At 41.2% G+C, this 22,459-nt stretch overlaps 1 protein-coding gene across 6 annotated transcripts in view; it reads right to left on the bottom strand.

The window, feature by feature from the left end:
- Positions 1-22,459, bottom strand: part of mast2 (microtubule associated serine/threonine kinase 2) — a 594,513-nt gene that overhangs the window by 178,359 nt on the left and 393,695 nt on the right. For 5 of the 6 annotated variants that reach the window (XM_072510836.1, XM_072510837.1, XM_072510838.1 and 2 more), the window contains one exon: positions 1,773-1,864. In XM_072510836.1, coding sequence (XP_072366937.1) covers positions 1,773-1,864 — 92 coding nt within the window. Of the gene's footprint in view, positions 1-1,772; positions 1,865-20,919; positions 21,012-22,459 lie in introns of those variants that run through there. The other variant, XM_072510840.1, reaches the window with a different exon arrangement.

Genomic DNA, 22,459 nt, shown 5'->3' with positions numbered 1-22,459 from the left:
AGAGTCAGAGGGATACGCCTACAGATGGCCTGAGTTACATTGTCCCATTCAGACTTAAACTAGTTCATGGGAATACACCGGATGCCACTGTTCAGCAAGTGTGATTCAAAGAACAAAGAACAATACAGCACAGGAACATGCCCTTCAGCCCTCCAAGCCTGTACCGGTCATAATACTACCCTTGGTCAAAACCGTCAGCACTTTCTAGTGCCGTAACCCTCTATATCCATGTATTTGTCGAGATGCCTTTTGAAAGCCGTTAATGTATCTGCTTCCACAACCTCGACTGACAACACGTTCCAGGAGATCCATTGTCTTTCATGATACTCCTATCAAGACATAGACATAGTACATACAGTGCAGGAGGCCATTCGGCCCATCGAGTCTGCACCGACCCACTTAAACCCTCACTTCCACCCTACCCCCGTAACCCAATAACCCCTCCAAACCTTTTTGGTCATTAAGGGCAATTTATCATGGCCAATCCACCTAACCTGCACGTCTTTGGGCTGTGGGAGGAAACCGGAGCACGCGGAGGAAACCCACGCAGACACGGGGAGAACGTGCAGACTCCGCACAGGCAGTGACCCACGGGGAATCGAATCTGGGACCCTGGCGCTGTGAAGCCACAGTGCTATCCACTTGTGCTACCATGCTGACCAGCATTAGCCCATTACGGAGTCTGATGGTCTCTTTGCCTGTCAATAGATACATAGAAGATAGGAGCAGGAGGAGGCCTTTTGGCCCTTCCAGCCTGCTCCGCCATTTATCACGATCATGGCTGATCATCCAAGTCAACAGCCTAATCCTGTTTTCTCCCCATAACCTTTGACCCCATTCACCCCAAGTGCTATATCTAGCCGCCCCTTGAATATATTCAATGTTTTAGCGTCAGCTATTTCCTGTGGTAATGAATTCCACAGGCTCACCACTCTTTTGGTGAAGAAATGTCTCCTCATCTCTGTCCGAAATAGGAGGTTAGTTGCATATCAATAGCCTCTGTTTTTTGTATATATGGGAGTGGGAAATCAAACAGCCAAGATAATGCTGATGGGTTCAAGTCTAGGCACCCCAGGAGAGGGCTATAATTTGAGGGGCTAGGCGGAGCTTGGAGAGAGAAATAATCCTGTTTTGAACAGGTGGAGAAGGATTTGAAAAGCCACCGAGAGAGGTCATGAAAAAGCTGTCCCAGAGACAGGTTTTTGAAAAGGGTTCTAAAGGAACATGATTAACAGGAGAAAATTGCTTCTTAAATACAAGTATCATCTTCGCCTGCCTATACAAGTGGAATGAGATCTGTATGTTTGGGTTCTGGTCCGGTATCCTAACAGTGTATGCTTGTAATATTTCACTCTAAAGAAATGTAAGACTGAGTAAAGATTGGTTCCAGTACTATCCTTCACAAACTGGCTTTCTGGATGAGAACACTAGTTTCCTTGAGAAGATGACGGTGGATTTTCTACTTGGTCCGCTACAGTAAATGTGCACAGTGATCCAGCAATGATGAGGACATAGCCATGTCCAGTCCGGATGGTGGGTTTGGATCTGATGGTGCTCCTACATGTTTATAACCCTTATTCTTCTAGGTGATGGGGATTGGAAGTGTAACTTGCTGCAGTCAACCAGATTGATGGGATATACTGCAGCTAGTATGCTGGTGGTGGAGGGCAGTGACTTACTCTGTAAAATGTCACAAGTAAACTGAAAGCAATTTTTGATATATTTATTATGTATAAAAACTGACATCCCTGGTGACAGTTGTTGTTCCTTACCTGTGTGCCCTGGCAGTGGAGAATGTGGCCGTGGTAGCGTTGGAGAAGTGCTCGAAGTCACAATCAGGCTTTTCCTATTACTTGTACGGCAACTGAAATAGAATATAAAGCAAAAATTTTAAAACAAACCATTTCTGCTGCTCATTTTTCCCAAATATCTTTTGTGCTCAGTTAATCCCGATTGCAAGTCACCTCGTTATTTCCCTATTGCTCAACCTAATGTCGCGTACACTATGTGTTCTGCACATGAAAACATGGCAGATGTGGGTTTCTGGAAACCTACCTCCAATCTCTATCACCCAGAAAGATATGGGTTATGGACACACAGGGCGTGCTATCAGCTGCCAAGCCACGAGGCACTATGTCCAAAAAAAAAGGGTAAAACTGGACAAACCTCACTCAGGGGAATTGTGTTCTCCTTGCCCTCACCCTCAGCACCACCCCACAGATGTTGGATGTTACCTTAATTTTTGTTAATGGAATCTTTTTGGAGCAGACATCTCCAGCTTTAAAATTGCATTTGATGGGCCATAAAAAGCAGGAGTATCGAGCTAGCAGTACTACACAAATAGTGTGTCAAACCAGGTAGTGCATTTTGGCTTGGGGGGTTACTTAACAGAGTCATGCTAATACTAACTAGTTGATATATCTCATTGTAATTTTTTAGAAGCCCAATGCATTGCCTATTTTCTGAAACTAAATTTAATCTCTGACTTAAGCAAATGTATTTTATTTTAGACTGAATAACTAATAATGATAAACGTGTTAAATCTAAATTAGCAGATAGCTCAAATGTGTAGAATATGCATGGTCTGTGTTAGGCTACAGTAAAAGATCAACAATACACTTGACTCATTTTGATGACGCTTGAAGCATGAGCAACTGGTGCTCGGTGCTTTGTTATTCTAGATAACACCGCATTTAGTGATTTCTTTTTATCAAAACTGCAGCGATTTTGCAGTTGATAAGAGACAACCAGGTCCCTGGCACAGTGCAATAAATGAATAAATGCAATAAATGAAAATGTTTCGCCATTCTTTGAATATAAAGAGCATCAGAATGTAATTATAAAGAAGTAAAATTCTGAGAGCTATACCACCCTGGTGTTTACCATTCTATTTACTAAATATTTTCAGCAGATTTGCAGCAGCAACATGTACGAAAACACATTAAAGGTCAGTAAGCTAAACTCTTGGTATTAGTTTAGGCCAAGTAACAACAGTATTAAGAGTTGGGAGAAGGGGTAAAGCCATGGGTTAAAAGTTCTAAAGTGTTCCTGAACTTCAGAGAACAATTAACGGTAAATTCAGGAAAGGAAGAAGAAAGAGGTCACCTCCAACTGATTATTTTACTCATCACCCAGACAAAGCAATCAGCTGTCGTTATTCTAATTTCTGGTTCCAATGGATGATTGTGAACAGCACTGGCCTTGTTCTCGTTCCAACATCGAAAGGTCAATATTGAATGAATGAAGAAGTAAAATGTCACCTAATGCAGACAGGTTATTCTGAATATCAGCACACTTGTCGAGTCAGTGCCATGGCTGTTTCATTCCAGTTAACTCTGCCATATTGATATAGAAACCCTTCATTTTGATTTCACTTTTTTTTTCACCATTAAAATTAAAACAGAACGGAAACATATCCCCACTATTGATTTTAAATGAATGACTATATCATGCTAAACCACATAGTAATAAAAGCACCCTAACTTTTATTTTAAAACGATAACATGGCACGGTAACAATTTCAGGGTGGCACAGTGGTTAGCACTGCTGCCTCACAATGCCAGGGATCCAGCTTCGATGCCGACCTTAGATGACTGTATGGATTTTGCACATTCTTCCCGTGTCTGCGTGGGTTTCCACCAGGTGCTCTTGTTTCCTCCCACAGTCCAAAGATGTGCAGGTTAGGTGGATTGGCCATGCTAAATTGATCTTTAGTGTCCAACGGTTAGGTGGGGGTAGGGTAGGGGTGTATGCCTCGGTAGGGTGCTCTTTCAAAGGATAGGTACAGACTCAATGGGCTGAATGGCATCCTTCTGCACTGTAGGGATTCTATGTCTGAGAGGATAGGGAAAAATGTTTGGGATGACACTGCTGCCTCACAGCGCTAGGGACCTGGTTCAATTCTAGCATTGCGTGACTGTGTGGAGTTTGCATGTTCTCCCCGTGTCTGGGTGGGTGTCCACTGGGTGCTCCTGTTTCCTCCCATAGTCCCAAAGATGTGCAGGTTAAGTGGATTGGCCATGCTAAATTGACCCTTAGTGTCCAAAGGTTAGGTGGGAGGAGGGTAGGCAGGTGTGCCTGGATAGGGTGCTCTTTCAAAGGGTAGGTGCAGACATGGTGGGCCAAATGACCTTTTCTGCACTGTAGGGATTCTATGAACCAAATACTTTTCCGTCTTGTGGCTGGGCCATCCATTGAGATAGAACAAACTAGTTGCTGTTCGGCAAGCCTCTGCTAAAACAGCTTTACAATCAGCAACCTGTGCTACTTAATCTTTCAATTCTTCTTCCCTTCTTGCGAGGAAGCAGCTAGCCTACAGCTTAAAAATTGCAATGTCAAACCTTTGTCCTATCATTCTGTAGCACAGAACTCTTCATCAGTGTGTATGATCATTCCGAGTACATTTTGAAGCCAGGTTACTTAATTACAGAGCGCAGCTTCAACACAGCCAGATCTGTGTCTAGATAAAATGCAATGGCAGACACAACAATGGGAAATGAGAGACTCAAAGATGAACAACTTAAGCATGCAATTACTATTCGGTCAACTAAATCACAATAGAGACCCTAGAATGTGCTTTATCAAAATAAAAACTTCAGTAATGTATATATCTCACGAATGCATTTTATTTTTATAAGCACATATATTTCACATGCACATAGTATTTTTATGCAGATTGCTTCTTTCAATGGAAGGAGTGAATAACGGGTACGTAGTCACCGACTGATTGCAATCGCGAACTGGTGTAAGCATAGGGAAAAAAAAAATCAAACCAAAACAGAGGCACTAAACCACTTGATTCAGGCTTTCAGAAAGTCCATTAAATAAGAATGGAGGGAGGAATCTGAAAACCTGATTAATAAAACAGCAGTCAGACTTACTGCAGAGTTGCAGTCAGGTGTTTGCTGAATGGAGTGTTGTGAATGGATGTTTCAAATGCTTGAAATCATCACCTAACTAATAGTAATAAAGACTTGGGTAATAAAATATATCAAGCAGGAACTTGAATATGTACAGAAGAAATCAAAAACTACTAAAATTAAAGCCTCAATTTGGAATTATTTACTCTGCATACATAGTAAACAATAGGAAAGGGTTGGCATCTTTAATCCAAGTATATAGCTCAAGTCTGCAGAAGCCACATTACTGCAAAAGATTCCATGCCTTTTTATAAAGAAGCAGTTCACCATTTTCCTAAATAAAAATTCTTCTGGTTAAAAAATCACATCGTCAAAGCTAACGCTGCAGAATATGTTGATGGTGAGGCACAGAACCTCTTAGAATACATATATACAGATACATATACATGCTATCATGATGATGTGATCAGTGTATGTGGAATATGAATCTTTAATTTAATCAGCTAGGCAAGTTTATATTTAACTCTTAAAAAGGACTCCTTAAAACAAAGACACTGACTTAGGATGGCTGCCACAGGTAACCTGATACGGTAAGGATTACAAATAGGACATACCAAGGCAAACCCTTGTGGAATGTCATACTTGATATCAAGAATTACTTCAAAGATGCATTGAAACTTGCAACTGGTTCTTATTTACATTTCCATGAAACTACCTTTCAGGCAAAGACAGGAAGTCTGCAAGGACAATAGCTATATAGGTGTTGAGATGATCTTCCTAGTTCTTCATCAGGAAGAATGGTTGATTCTGAAGTGATGGCTGGAACATTAAAGAAATGAATCACCTAGGCATAATACAAGAGCCAAAGTCTGTCCAGACATGAGCAAATCAATTACCTTCTGCCAGTACCCAATTAATTATGGAGTGGTCATATGACCAGAATGACCACTTTGAAATGCCTTTTATTACAGCACCCAAGCAGCTAAAAGGCAATCTGGAAGAAATCTGCCAACGGAGCAGTAAAACCATCTCTCTCCCTTTCCCATGTCCTCAAGTTCAGAGCTCTACAGTTTAGATTCCATTACAGATTTAGAGAATTGCAATTGAAAGGATTCTCAGGTGCAATATCATCAATTTATGGAAAATATGGATGATGTCTTTAATACTGGTTTCAACACCACTAAGATTTAAGGCCATTGTGAAAAATAAATCCGAATCATCGACGAACACCAGCAAATGACTCAAAGTGTGTGTGTGCACACACGCGTGCAATATGTGTCTTGCGATTGTCAGAACATGGGTTTACACCAGAAGGAGGCCATTCGGCCCATCGAGTCTGCACCGGCCCTTGGAAAGAGCACCTTACTCAAGCACACACCTCCACCCTATCCCTGTAACCCAACTTAACCTTTTTGGGAAACTAAGGGCAATTTAGCACGGCCGATCCACCTTAACGCACATCTTTGGACTGTGGGAGGAAACCGGAGCACCCGGAGGAAACCCACGCAGACACGGGTGAGAACGTGCAGACTCCGCACAGACAGTGACCCAAGCAGGGAATCGAACCTGGGACCCTGGAGCTGTGAAGCAACCGTGCTAACCACTGTGCTACTGTGATGCCCACAACCATTAAGTCTTTTCATTCCGGGTTTGTATTGAATCTGCCAGGGTGGGATTTGAGCATTACTCTGGGTCTCTGGATCATCCAGATTTGAGCATTACTCTGGGTCTCTGGACAATATCACTACACCACCTTATTAACCACTTTGTCAATCTGCCTGTCACCTTTGTGCACTACAATAAATATAATTCTAGACCTTCTACCCTTCTTCAAATCCCATGATTCCTTTCTCATGTTTATCTCGTTTCCTTTTAAATAATTTGATTTTGTTTGCCTCAGCAACTCTTTGTCATAGTGGGTTCTACATTTTTATTGCTTCTTGGGCAAATAATCTTTTTTCTGAACTTCCTGTTGGACTTATTAGTGATACAAGGCCATGGAAGAGGAACAAACTTTTGCGGCAACTCTCCCAGAGGATCTTGTTCATCTTGCACCTCGATGTAGGTGGCAGGCCATGCTGTGGATTCAACTAAATTAATTTTTATTGCCCCCAAGTTTCTTGTCCACATTTTGCTATTGTAATGCTAACAATATCATTAATGGTCAAGGCTGAGTTAGACAGATTTTTAATCAGTAAAAGAATCAAGGGTTATGGGGAAAAGGCAGGAAAGTTGTGGATTATCATTTCAGATCGGTCATGATCTCATTGAATGGCGGTGCGGAATTGATGGGTCGAATGGCCTACTTTTGCTCCAACATCTTATGGTCTTAAAACCTCAGAACAAATACACTCACCAATAACAAACAAATATTTACAACTACAACAACTACTAGAATAGTTAAACAAGTTATTGGAATCCTCAGGTTCGTCCGATAAATGCTTTCAATTTAGACGTGATTGATGAAAGGCACTTCAACAATAAAACAAAACCTTCCAACAAACGTCTGCCTGTACTGCAAGCCCTGTGGACATATATTTTAACCTTCAGTTTGGTACTGAAATACTGCCTCAAAGGTGCCACAGGAAAGTGAATTTGTCAGTCATATGTGGCATCAAATGAAAGCTCAGAAATATGTAAACCATCATCAGCAGGTTTGGTATAGTCTATTATTTAGCACAAGGGGCTACTATTATTTAATCAATGAAAGCAGCCAGTTGAATGCAGTAATTTCTGTGGAATGCATAAACATCAATACTGACGTTAGATCAAACAAATGACTTTTATGCCTTATACGCATTATGTCCTCTCTATTTTAGCATTAAACTAGTTATTCAGGTTACAGTCTTCGTGCTTCAGTGCAATTTTCAGTATATTTATCATCCACTGCGAATCACCTGACAGAGAACTTTAAACTCGTGAAGCAGATTATTTTTTACTTTTTTCAAAGACTATTAAAATATCCTTGGATTGTTGATTTACTGTGCCACGGGGTGACATAACATGGTCGCATACGGCAAATTTCTAATCATGCCTTTTGGGAGAGGAGGTCTGACTAAAATCAGTAGGTGAATAAGACTGCCAGATGTTGGTGCACAGGAACGAAGGAGATGGGAAACTTTATACACCCTACTTTGACATCAAAGTATTCCTCAGTAACCCTTCAAGCCACTAAAACCAGAAAATGCTGGCAATACTCGACAGGGCAGGAAACATCTGTGGGGAGAGAAACATAGCTAAGGTTTCATGTCATTAACCTTTCTTCAGACTACATATTTTGTTCCACTGTTTTTACTATATGCCACATTCACAGCTGGAATAAAGACACAAAAGACATTATCCGATGATCAGACCACGGTAAGAAATGAAGCCAAAATCTGAAAAGAAACTGGTAAAACAAGTGATTACAAATTAATCTCAGTGCAGATATGTAACCCACACATCCTGAACAAGCTCTTGTTACATCTCATTTAAAAGAACACTGTGATCTGGAACCTTTGGCAAACAAGTGAAAGAATAAGTTGATAATGCTACTCAAAAGCATACAGGATTGGAAGGTTTTATAATGGAGGCATAGCATTAGCTTTTCTCCTTTATATTCTAACCTTTACAAATCAATGTTCAGACCACCTTTACAATATGTTCAGTTGGGCTGCCCTACTTGGGAAGGATGCCAAGACCAAGGCAAAGGTTGTGCCTTTAATGTAATAAAATGTCCCAGTGAACTTCATAGGAGCATTAGAAAGCAAAATATGACGAGCCACAGATGGAGATATTATGGAAGATAGCCCAAAGCCTGCTCAAACAAGGTAGGTTTTAAGGAAGGTCTTAAAGTGGTCTAGGGAGGGAATCCCAGAACTTAGGGCCTAGGTAGTTGAAGGCACAGCCAGCAATGATGCAGCAATTACATTTGGGATGTTGAAGTGAGCGGAATTAGAGAAACGCAGGAATAGAGAAAATAGGCAGGGGCCCGGCTATGCGAGATATTTGAAAATTAGACTTTTTGAGACCGAGGCATCGCTTAACCAGGAGAGTTGCACAGGCAACCGAGCTAAAGTTTACAGAGGGTAGAAGGTGGGAGGTCAACCAGGAGTGCATTGAAATGGTCAAACCTAGAGATAACAGAGGCTTAGTTTCTGCAGCTGACTGCGCTTGATCAGCTGTTGTAACTTTGCCAATAGTAATGTGGAAACCTACTTAGTCATAAGCATGGTTTCCACTGAACTGCCAGCAAAGAAACGGCAGCAGAACGACAGTTAGTCTGCAAAATGCCAGCCATAAATGTAAGATTATCACGAATGGAGGTAAAGTTTAAAAGAATATTTTGATTCAATTGGTTATAACAACATGGGTGCAGTGATAGAATAAGAATTTGTAAAAGCTTTAAAGAGAAGTGGATAAATATTTCAAGAAGAAAAGCATTATGGACTAAGGGCAGGGGAATTGAATTAACTGGACAGTTATTTCAGAGAGCCAGCGTTGGACCAAAAGGCCTTCTTCAATGTTGCAAAATTAATCAATTTTGAAGATTATTTTCAAATCACAGCAACATTAGAAATTCAAAGACAATGGTAGAAACAAAAATGTATTGGCTTGCAATGTAAAGTCCAAGGGGATCACGCTACTCCTGAATCAGTGCAGAACATGACTCAGGAGATAGACTGTCACTTTTGTACAACTTCAAAGAGGAAACCACTTGCCAGAAATACAAAAATGGCAGGAGAACTCAATGCTAAGCGTGCCAAGAGAGAAGGGGAAAGGAACTTAGCAGATGCAAAACAGAACAGCAAGCACTTTTTTTCCAAAACATTTGCAGCAGGAAAATTACCAGGAAGGAAGTTCAAACCATCTCAGAACCACATGGGGATGAAAAGGAGGTGATAGACATGCAAGGTAACTATTTCATAGAGGTTTTGTTTTGAACCGGGTGCGTCAACAACAGCAGGAGTCAGAGGAGGAGAATGGAAAGAAGCAAATTAGAATTCCCACATTCAAGAAAAGCACCACATACATATTTGGCAACTACGTAATACAGTAGCATTAGCTCAATGTTTCGAAATGTGATGCAGCTAGTGATCAGAAACAAAAGGGAAGATTTTTTTAAAAACGTGAGAATCGCTTAAAGTCAACCAAAAAACTTTTTTTTAAAGGGTTGATTTTTTCTAACCAACCCTCTAGACTTTTCTGTGGGGTTGCTTAAAGGCATTTGACATAATAATCTCAAGGCTTCTCAAAACCTTGAATAAAATAATCCATGAAAGACCCCTTCAGAAATGAATATCAATTCTAGCCAGTGTAACAGAAGGCAATGCAGAGGAAAGTAATGACACTGATCCTTGGTTATAGGATAACATGCTTTGAAGAGCAACTTGATATGTTATGGTTGTTCACACTCAAAACTGAAAGACACTGGTCACTTCAACAAAATAGAGAAAGCAAACCTGGAACAAAACTTTAAGATATGCCAAGGCAGTAGGACGGGTTTAAGGTTGCGAAAGGTTTTTAGATCAAATGCAGAAGTATGGAGGGACAGTGGTATAGTGGTAATGTTGCTGGACTAATGTTTTTGGACTAGAAATCCAGAGACCCAGGCTGATGGTCTGGCGACATGGGTTCAAATACACACAGATGGTGGAACTTAAATTCAATTAATAAATCTTGAATATAAAGCTAAACTCATAATGGTGGCCATGAAATTATCAGTGTCGTAGAAATCCTCCCCAAATGTTGTTAACTGTTGCACGTGCAGCATATTTAGGGTAGTGAATTGAGTGATATTGTCATTTAACAATTGTACCACCTCATTTTTTATCTGCAAAGGTTGCACCTAACACAGTTCACCTATTCCATTAAACTATTTGTCCTTTTGAAATCTTCTGTTTCTCGTCTACACCAGCCTCCTCCTCAACATTTGTGTCACCATAAATTGCTCCCAATGTCTAAGTTTAAATCTTCTGTAAATACCAAGAACACAGGTGAAACTTGAGATATCTCATCTCCGCTGATCAGGAGTATCCAAGGAACATAACACATTGTTTCTCATTTTTCAACCAAATTACTATTCATCCTGCTGTGTTACCTTATACTATCACCTATTTCTTTCTAACATGCCTCTGCATTGAATTGTACTGTCTGAATCATCAAAATTTACAGCACAGAATGAGGCCATTTCGTGTCTGCACCGGCTCCCGATAGAGCTACCTAGCTAGTTGCCAGTCCCCAGCCCTATCTCCGTAGCCCTCTAAATTAATCACTTGCAAATATATATCCAGCTCTCTTTTGAAACCTCGTCTAGAATCCACCTCCACCACTCTCCCAGGCAGCACATCCCAAATCACTTCAAGCTCTCTTGCTGACCATCTTGAAATTGTGATCCCTAGTCACTGACTTACCAACTAGTGAAAACAGAATATCCTTCTTTACCCTGTCAAAATTGTTCATAATTTTGACCTGAGTAAGGTCATCTCTTAATCGTCTCCTTTTTACCCACCCTGCTTCTACTAAAAAACCTTATGGCCCGTGATGTTAAGCACCCAGTTCTGTTCTGGCTTGAGCCACGTTTCTGACAATGCTACTATGTCATATGCACCCAGAGCAATTATGTTTCCAGTTCCCCAATTTTGTTCACTACACTCTGTGCATGCTTGAAAAATCCAGACACTACATTTACCTCATTCCCTTTATACATCGACACTTGTTCAAAAACCATTCAGATTATCTAATCTAATAAACTCTACTAAATTGTTGCATTCTAATTACTTTCCCCACTGTTTGTGAAAGTGAACTGTCTTGTTAAAGTTGCGGTCCGCTCACACGAGTTAGAATGTAGGTTCAAGCATCTTCATCCAGAAGTACCAGCTGGATGGTTCATCTCAGTTTGCAGATGCAAACCTTCAGCCAATTCAATTCACTCCACTTGACATCAAGAAAGGGCTAAAGGCATTGTACATTGCAAAGCCAATGAGCCCTGACAACATTCTGGCTCCAGAACTAGCTACATCCTTAGCCAAGCTGTTCTAGTACAGCTACAACATTAGCATCGATGTGGAAAACTGCCCAAGTATGTCCAGCGAATTATCACCCCATCATTCTACTTGTGATCATTTGCAAAATGATGGAAGGTGTCATCAATTGTGCATTCAAGCAGCAGTTACATAGAATTAACCTGCACGTTGACACTCAAGTTTGGATTCCACCAAGGCCACTCAGCTCCTGATTTCATTACAGCCTTGGTCCAAGGTAAACTTAAGAGAGATGACACTAACTGCTGATGACATCATAGAATCCCGACAGTGCAGATGGAGGCCTTTTGGTCCATCGAACCTGCACCAGCCCTCTGAACGTGCGCCCTACCTAGGCCCAATCCCCAGCTCTATCCCCGTAACCCCACCTAACCTTTGGACACGAAGGGGCAATTTTGCATAGCCAATCCACCTAACCTGTACATCTTTGGACTGTGGGAGGAAACTGGAGCACCCAGAGGAAACACATGTAGACACGGGGAGAATGTGCAAACTCCGCACAGGTCACCCAAGGTCAGAATCAAACCCAGGCACCTGGCACTGTGAGGCAGGAAAGCTAACCACTGTGCCACCGTGCAGCATTTGACTGAATGTGGCATGAAGCAGCCCTGGCAAAATCAAAGCCAATGGAAATTGGAGGGGGGGGGGGGGCCCTCTGCTGTGCAATTAGGCAAGGAGAAGCTGAATGGTTCTCCCCTTTTCCCCTCGTGTCATTTCATTGCAGCAGGATTTTTTTGTTTAAAAAGGATATTGTTACGGGTTGGAGGGTGTTTAATTTAAAACAGCCCTGATTTAATTTAAAACAGAAAGGTCTCTTTGATTTTCCGCTTCACAAGTGGTGGCACACTTTGCCCAACCTTTCAGTTTTGGAGTGATCCAATCCTCAATTAACGGCCCCATAGCAAACTCGAGATAGGGTAAAATCAGAGGGCAGTTAATCTCATACACACATGAATAAAACATGAAGAGGGGTTTCAGTGGATCCCCATCCACACCTCCTTTTTTTGCATTCATACAATAAAAGAGGGATAAGGGAAAGAAAAAGGTACAGGGCGATAACCAGACACCATAAGAATTATTGTTACATGTGAGTTCAGATTCAGAAGTCTGACACTGCATTCCTTCAGATAGGTTAGCAGGCGAAAGCTCATATGAAAGAGGGGAGGAGAGAGAGGAGGGAGGGGGGGGAGGGAGTAAGAACAAGAGAGGGGGGGAGAGAGGGGAAAGGGCGAGAGAGGGGGAAAGGGCGAGAGAGTGGGAAAGGGCGAGAGAGGGCAAAAGGCGAGAGAGGAGGCAAAGGGCGAGAGGGGGCAAAGAGCGAGGGGGGAAAGAGCGAGGGGGGGAAAGAGCGAGGGGGAGAAAAGAGCGAGGGGGGGAAAGAGCGAGGGGGGGAAAGAGCGAGGGGGGAAAAGAGCGAGGGGGGAAAAGAGCGAGGGGGGAAAAGAGCGAGGGGGGAAAAGAGCGAGGGGGGAAAAGAGCGAGGGGGGAAAAGAGCGAGGGGGGAAAAGAGCGAGGGGGCAAAGAGCGAGGGGGCAAAGAGCGAGGGGGCAAAGAGCGAGGGGGCAAAGAGCGAGGGGGCAAAGAGCGAGGGGGCAAAGAGCGAGGGGGAAAAGAGCGAGGGGGAAAAGAGCGAGGGGGCAAAGAGCGAGGGGGCAAAGAGCGTGAGGGGGCAAAGAGCGAGAGGGGAGAAAGAGCGAGAGGGGAGAAAGAGCGAGAGGGGAGAAAGAGCGAGAGGGGAGAAAGAGCGAGAGGGGAGAAAGAGCGAGAGGGGAGAAAGAGCGAGAGGGGAGAAAGAGCGAGAGGGGAGAAAGAGCGAGAGGGGAGAAAGAGCGAGAGGGGAGAAAGAGCGAGAGGGGAGAAAGAGCGAGAGGGGAGAAAGGGCGAGAGGGGAGAAAGGGCGAGAGGGGAGAAAGGGCGAGAGGGGAGAAAGGGCGAGAGGGGAGAAAGAGCGAGAGGGGGGAAAGAGAGAGAGGGGGAAAGAGCGAGAGGGGGAAAGGGCGAGAGGGGGAAAGATCGAGAGAGAGAGATAAGGATCTCAATTGCTTGTTGTTCCGAGAAAGCAGGTGCTGAAACTCACAAAGATTTGGCTTCTTACATGACCTTCTCTCTCCAACTGCCCAGTGACCCAAATATGACCATGATGATTGTATTCCAGTTGTAATTTGATAAAATCATGGGTGGGGATTTGCCCTCTTAGCCAGTATCCCATTGTCCAAATGAATTTGTGTCTAATTGTTTATCACCACCCCTGTACCAGGTGATCATTTGGGAGCTTTGCTAATGAGATAGGAGATGGCCCGCATTCATACTCCTTCAGGACTATTGTCCTTGGTGTGGCTTTGCAGATAGGTTGTCACCATTGATTTATGAAATGTAAAAAGTACAGCAATGCAAAAGCATAGCTATCTTTGACCGTGAACCTAAGCCATGGGAATTTGGAGCTAGTCTTCTCAAAAATATTCAATTCAGGATTTACAGCCAGTATATTCAAAAAAATCATGTTTGAAATAAACCATAGTTCCACAACACCTGTTTGGAGTTATACTTACCACAAAGAAATATGCTGGTGTTTATTAAGATGCCAATCTTTGCAGTCCCTGGACATTGCTGTTCCTGTAGTCCAATCATCTTCAGCTGCTTCATTAACTACCTCCCCTTGGGAAGTGGCAATGTTCGCTGATGATTGCACAACATTGAGTACCATTTGCAACACCTGAAATATTGAAGCAGTCCTGTCCCAAATGCAGCATGATCTGCACAACATTCCAGCTTGGACTGCTAAGTGTCAAGTAACTCCAACACAAGAGAATCTAGCAATTTCCACATGACATTCAATGGCAAGACCATTGCTGAAATCCCACTTTCAATATTCTGGGAATTACCATTGACTACAAACTGAACTGGACCAGCCATATAAATAATGTGGCTGCAAGAACAGGTCAGAGACTGGGAATTCTGAGGCAAGCAACTCACCTCCTGAATCCCCAAAGCCTCCAATCATCTACCGGGCACAAGTCAGCAACTTGATGGAATAACCTCCACTTCCAGGATGAATGTGGTTCCAAGAAGCTCAATACCATCCAGGACTAAGCAGCCCACTTAAATGGTACCCTACACACCAACTTAAGCTCCCTCCACCAACATCGCCAGTGACAGCAGTGGCTGCATTAAACAAAGTACACTACAGCAACTCTCCAAGGCTCTTTCAAAACCATGACCTCCATCATCCAAAAGGATAGGGACTGCAGACACATTGGTCCAACACCACCTGTTAGTTCCCTCTAAGCTACACACCATTTTAACTTGCAACTGTAATGTTGTTTCTTCACCGTCAGGCTTAAAATCCTGGAACTGCCTTCCCATCAGCACTATGATTGCGCTGACACCAGGTGGACTACAATGGTTCAAGAAGGTGGTTCAGCACCCCCTGCGGGAATAGGCAATAAATGCTGACCTTTCCAGCAACGGCCAGACCCTATGAATTAATTTTTAAAATGTAGCCCTCCAGGACGGGTGAACAAAAAAAGCAAGGCTGGTATTCCTGTGCAGTACTGGGGGAGCTCAGTACTGTTGGTGGTACTGTTTTTCCAATGAGACACTAAACCAAGGCCTCAACGTCCCTCTCAGATGGACATCAAAGTTCCTGGGGCACTATATTGAAGAAGGGCAGGGGAATTATTCCTGGTGTTCTGGTCAATATTTATCCCTTCATCAAGATCACAAACAGAATTTCTGGTCATAACAACATTGCTCTTTGTAGGAACTTGCTGTGGAAAAATGGACTATATTACAACAGCAGACACTCAATTCCTGCCACGCACTTTGGGCTGCCCTATAGTTGAAAAAGGCACTATATAAATGCAAATCTTATGTTTTTTTACATTTTCTACCATATTTTAATTTAGAATCTCTATCATAGTAAGCCCTTCTGAAAAATACGAGGCAAATAAAACAATACTAATCATTACTCTGAAGAATATAAACACAGTAGACTAGCACTCGCAGCAGGCCACAAAGCTTCTGTTAATCTGAAGCATTTTGCTAATCTGGTTACTTCAGTTATGTACATTACTCCTGGTTTCCTTACACTACAAGGATGGGAAACTATTCCAAAACAAATGATTCTCATCATCAGTACTCATTTCTCAAAATAAATTTCAAACAGATCAACGGACAGAATAAAATCAAAATATATTGAAATAAATAAAGGTTCTTTAAAATGCTTGGAGTTTTACAAAGGTGATGGTGAGACTGCCCCCTCAACATATCAGCCAGCTATTAGCTATCTGCAGTAGCTTCTTTTCCATCTTTGGCAAAAATAGAAAGAGAACAAAAAGCAGTCAGGTTGGATTCTAAATGGGGATGAAGCAGATAGTGTTGCTGTAAAAGAGAGGTAAATAGCGTTTCATTTTTGCTCAACTATTTGTATTAGATTGCAATCATATGGTGGACAAAAAATGTTGGTTTGTAATTCGACTGTTTAATACATTGTTTGACCAAGAAACATTAAACTATAATGAATTCTGAAAACTGATTTTTTTCAGAGAGATTAAATCTCTGCAGTACATGCGCTTAAATGCATTTGTTTATTCAGAATAATTCACCTCTTCGTAAGGGAAGCTTCATTAAATCTCGGCTGTGCTACCAAATCAGGAATATAGACCTCAGGAAAACTGCCAAAACTAGTCCTTCAACAAGTACATCTCCAATAACATTATCAAAAGTCAGCAATCAAAGTAAACACAATAAGGTGGTCACATTTTGAGATATTTTACTATCTATCGTGGGAGAAATTTAGGCATACATTTGCATTAAAGATGTTGCTATTAGCTTGGAAGGGTTAAACCCACCACACACCAGCCAGCGGGAGAGTACTTACATTCACAGAATAATTAAACCAACAGTTTGGGCTAAACAAATGATGCAAATGATCACATGTCACACACAGTTGTTTGAGATGGGGAGCATGATTACTGTAGTGATAATTCACTTAGTTGGTTGGGATAGTCTCTTTCTTCTGAGTAAAGTGTGGCTTGTGGCAGGGGGGGCAAGGGACCAACACACACCTAGGAGTTTGGTAGCAGTTTAACTGGTCAACCATTAACGCAGGAGTCAAAAGATCAGGTATGTTGAATTGAACAAAGCTTAGTTTACAGAAATTTGGTGTGGAACTCAGAAAAAGGTAAATAATCATCTTCCTAATATTAGGATGGCTAGTTCCAGGAATTTTGCTGGTACAGTAGGTAAATTGAATTTAACTTGTTTTGCTATTTTCAATGTTACAATGAGGCATTATGAAATAGAATAACTATTTGCATATTGTATTCTGTCTGTTCGTATTATTTTTTAAATTCAATTTTTAAATGGCCTTATCTCATTAGAGACTGTCAACTCTGTTTTCCAAGAATTAACATAAATAGATGTTGGGACATTACAGCATCAAATGCTATAAAAGAGACCTTTCATAGTTAGAACACTTGGGATAGCACCACAACATGATTAGATACTGGGCTGTAAAGTAAAGATCTTAATCACAGAAGATGAGAAGTTCATATATGGGAGAGTTTGGTGATGCTGCGCCTGAAAAAAAATCTCAATACATTCAAGCAGAGTCAACATAGTTAGTTGTGTGAAAGGGGAAATCATGTTTGACTAATTTATTGGAGTTCTTTGAGGAAGTAACAAGCAATGTGGTAAAGGAGAACCAGTAGATATGTTGTACTTAGATTTCTAGAAGGCATTTGACAAGGTGTCACATCAAAGTTTACTATGCAAAATAAGAACTCACGGTGTAGGGGGTAACATATTAACATGGATAGAGGATTGATTAGCTAACAGGAAACAGATAATAGGAATAAATCAGTATTTTTCGTGTTGGGAAGATGTGACAGGTGGAATGGCATAGAGACCAGTGCTTAAGGCCTCAACATAATGTATATCAATCAATGACTTAGATGAAGGGAGCAAATGTATGGTTGTTAAATTTTCTGATGCCACATAGATAAGTCGGAAAGTAAGTTGCGAAGAGAACTATGCAAAGAGATATAGATAGGTTAAATGAGTGGGCAAAAATTTGGCAACTGGAGTATAATGTGGGAAATGTCCACTTTAGCAGGAAGAATAGAAAAGCAGCATATTATTTAAATGGTGAAAGATTGCAGAACTCTTAAGGTGCAAAGGGGTCTGGGTGTCCTGGTACATGAATCAGGACAAGTTAACATGCAGATACAGCAAGTGATTAAGGAAGGCAAATTAAATGTTGTTGTTTATTGCAAGGGGAATGGAACGTAAACGCAGGGATGTTTTGCTACTGTTGTATAGGGCATTGGTGAGACTACATCTCATATTATTTTAGTTTTGGTCTCTTTCTTTAAGAAAGGGCCTAAATGCATTAGAAACAGTTCAGAGAAGGATATTTGACTGATAACCGTGAGGTGGTTATCAGACAAGGATTGGTTGGACAGGCCTCTATCCATTGGATATTCAAAGATTGAGAGGTGATTTTATCGAATCATGTAAAATCCTGAGGGGACTTTACAGGGTAGATGCTGAAAGGATGTTTCCTCGTGTGGGAGAGACTAGAACTATGGAACAGAGTTGAAAAATAAAGGGTCTCACATTAATGACAGAGATGAGAAGAATTTCCTTCTCTCAGAACGTTGTGAATCTTTGGAACGCTCTTCCTGATAAGAGTGTGGAGGCAGCGGCAATTAATATTTTAAAAGATGAGATAGGTAGATTCTTGACTAACAAGGGTGTCAAACGATAGATGAGGAGTTGAGGCCACAATCAGATCAGCCCTCATCTTATTGAATGGTAGAGCAAGCTCAAGGACCAAATGGTACACGTGGTAAGTATGTATGTAAAGAACATTAGTGAACAAGATGGATTTTTACAATAGTCGATACTATGCTTGTCATGGTAATCATCACAGATTAGCGTTATATTCCAGATTTATTAATTGAATTCAAATTCCATCGGTTGCCATGGTGGGGTCTGACCCCATGTGCCCAGTGCATTAGTTTGGGCCGCCTGATTACTTGTCCTGTGACATTACCACTATGCCGTCTCCCCTGAATTTAATGTTAACATATGCTTTATACAAGGTGCTACAACCAAATTTACCACAATGCAACAAGGCTTCCATTATAAAATGTAAATTTGTGCTTTGGGACACAACAGTCTTCCAAAATTAAAACAATCAGCCCAAAATAACGGAGGGGTAAAAAAATATTGGTTCCAGCTGCAAATTTCAATTTGGAAACACTGTACTCTAATGGTGATTGTCTTATTTTTCACTTAATCCATATAGACTCGCACTGGGAGTCAGTTAGCTGGATGGATGGCTAGTGATGTAGAGCAACTCCAACAGCATGGGTTCAATTCCAGTTCCGGCTGAATTATCCATGAAGGCTCCGCCTTCTCAACCTTGCCCCTCAGCTATGATGTGGTAACCCTCAGGTTAAATCACTATCAGCCAGCTCTCAAATGGGAGAGCATCCTCTGGTCCTCTGGAACTGTGGCAACATTTATAGACTCACTGCAGACATGCCATATTATAAAACATTTCTTACAGTTTTATTTAACTTAAATAGGTTCTTCTAACTACCAACTCAGCCTAGTTTTAAATCCCGAGACAGAGCATCGTGCCCAAGCCCAGTAAAAAAGAAATCTCATAATGATTGGTTATTTTTGGCACCTGCACGACACACGGAGGCAGACGAGACACTGCAATATTTGGGGAGTATTTATAAAGAGGGAGAAAGCAACATTCCTGCCTAGTCTGAAGGGTATGATTTTAATCCCAACTGATGGGATGAAGTCTCCCCTCTCTCCCAACTGTAAAGATCCCACAGTAAATGAGTTTAGACAGTTGGAGTCTGTTCTTTACAATTGTTTACCTAAAACATTAAGCTCTTTGAAATTCGGGACGACTTAATGATCTTTCAGAGCCACAACACGTTGGGATGTGGAATGGTAGTTTTTGGTTTGGGCTGAGTAAGCAAACCTTCTGAATCTGACTATATCATACATGATTTAGGACTGATTGATGCTAACAGCATTTTTACGTGGAAAAGTGCACTTACCCCAGCATTAGAAAATGATCTCAGAATTGCGCAAAAAAAACATTATTTAAACTGAAGAGAAAAAATATTTAACATCAGAAGTAGCATTATTCATTGTGTTGATTTCCTGTGTATAAGAAATGAACAAAGCAGTCTGGAGGTTTTCATTACAAAAGCACATAAATAGCACATTTGACCAGATTAAGGACTAGACTCAATGCCATCTGGGTTAAATTGAAAGTGAGGGAAGTAAGACAAGACATTTAAAAATACAAAACAGGATACAATGTTGCAACATATCTGAAGCTTACAAATATTTACCCCAACGATGTGTTTTGTTCTGGATCAAAAACAAATAATCTGTACTTCTATTTGGAATCAAAGGGCATATAAAATGCAGATGCAGCTCAGTCACTGAATTGTGACAAAGTCCTTTTGGTGTAGAAAATGGGATTGTTTCTATGAGGTGCAGCATGAGACATTGACAAGTGGGACCAATTCAAAATGTGCAGACACTAATATTAAGTACCATTCTAGTCAGTTTTGAGAAGGTCAGCCTTTCATTATCTTTCAATATTCACCGACACCAGTTTGACTGATGTCAGTATAATGGCATAAGTGCCCAATGTTCTCTGCAACGTAAGCTACTGAACACTGCATTATCCTTCAACTGTTATAACAAGCGTAAATATTTCCAGCACACCCAATTCCTTCAGTCGAACATACGCCCTCAGTATAAAAGATCATTCAACGCTTTTCACAAATGATCATAATCAAAGCAATACCATTAATTATAGCTTAATTTAAAACATCCTACTGGCATGTTATGAAGCACATATCTTTTCAGTAACAGTTACCCCTGCAAGAATAATTTTCTAGAATGCAGGTAGAGGATAATCAGTTGCCATATTTCTGTGAAAAGGGATTCAGCTTTGACAAGGTTATAGCAGAATGGAGTGTAAAAGACTGTACCTTTTTGAACGTCGCAGCATGCTAGTGTCCGGCATGGAGAAATTGGAGAGCAGAGTCCAAAAGGAGTCAGACATGATCCTTTATACTTGTCATGGCTGCAGAATACGGTACTCTCTAACCACTAAGAAGCGCTCAGCTATTCCCTCTAGACCACTAAGTTATTCTATTGAGGTTACTCAGAAAGGCACGGTGCCAGTGCTGTCTGCTCGGTTGTCTATTGATTATGCCTGCTTCTCTATGCGTGTGCAGGTGATGGAAATTCAAGCTGGCCTGGATGTAGTTTCATAAGCTCACTGCACTGCAAGGAAGGTATTCAAGACCAGAAGATCAATTGCTGCTACATTAACCATTCAACTTTTTTTTTGGCTAACCTGCTTTATAGAATCAGTTGACGTACATGTGCACTCTCTGATCTATGGAATACAATGTGCAGTTAATGTTCAACACCCTCTTGTACAATTTGCGTGACCCCTGCTAATATAAAGTAAAAACAGCATGCATCTATTAAAGTGAGACAGCTAGAAAATATTTTTCCCTCAAGTTATGAAATAATCAAAAGTTTATATAAATATTCCTATATGATTCAAACAGACACTGTTTATTATGCACAGTCATAGAATCATAGAATCCCTACAGGGCAGAAGGAAGCCATTCGGCCCATCGAGTCTGCACAGACCCTCCGAAAGAGCACTCACCTCGGCCCAATCACCAGCCCCATCCCCACAACTCTACACATCTTTGGACACTAAGGAGCAATTTAGAATGGCCAATTCACCTAAACTGCACATATTTGGACTGTGGTTGAGTGGTCCTGAGGAAATGTATTTAGTAATATCTATTTATGAGATCTAGTTATAAAAAGAATTGCACATGCACTACAGTTAGGTAAGAACCTTTCTAACAGCTTTTCACAGTTTTTTTAAATAGGTACACTACTAAGCAAACATTAAAAACAGAAGAGATCGTGCATTTGGCGATTGCATAACATCACGAGGCAGCTGCCCCTAGGGTACAGAATTTCCATTGCAATTTTAAAAACACAACTTATATACATAGATGCTACTTAATGTAAATTCCAGTTAACATATAATGCTGAATGGCAGAAAAGGACATTCGGTCAAATAAATGATACAACAATTCCTTGTTCTCTGTATTTTCAGGCACAAGGAAATCAATTTCAAAATATAAAACAGGAGTGTTTTAACCATAACGAGCTGAAAATGCTATTCAAATGAGGGCAATAAGCTGCTAAGTCCCACGCTGTGTCAAATGTCTGGTAACGTCTGCTGCTACCTTTTTAGAAGATGGTGCCGGAGCGAGGCGACTCTCTGCGAGCTCTCCCCAACAGATCCACTTTTTACTTAACTTATACTCGTTTTAATCTTTAAAAATTTAATTCTAAGACTAACATTATTACTAACCTCTCTACCTTGTGTTGCCCTATTATGTATTTTCTTTTATTCCCTTTTCTTCCCATGTACTTAATGATCTGTTGAGCTGCTCGCAGAAAAATACTTTTCACTGTGCCTCAGGACACATG

Source organism: Scyliorhinus torazame, chromosome 7, assembly GCF_047496885.1.
Source record: "Scyliorhinus torazame isolate Kashiwa2021f chromosome 7, sScyTor2.1, whole genome shotgun sequence".
Classification (NCBI taxonomy): Eukaryota; Metazoa; Chordata; class Chondrichthyes; order Carcharhiniformes; family Scyliorhinidae; genus Scyliorhinus; species Scyliorhinus torazame.
Note: the sequence above shows the minus strand (reverse complement) of the source record. Positions and strands in the feature narration are given on the sequence as shown.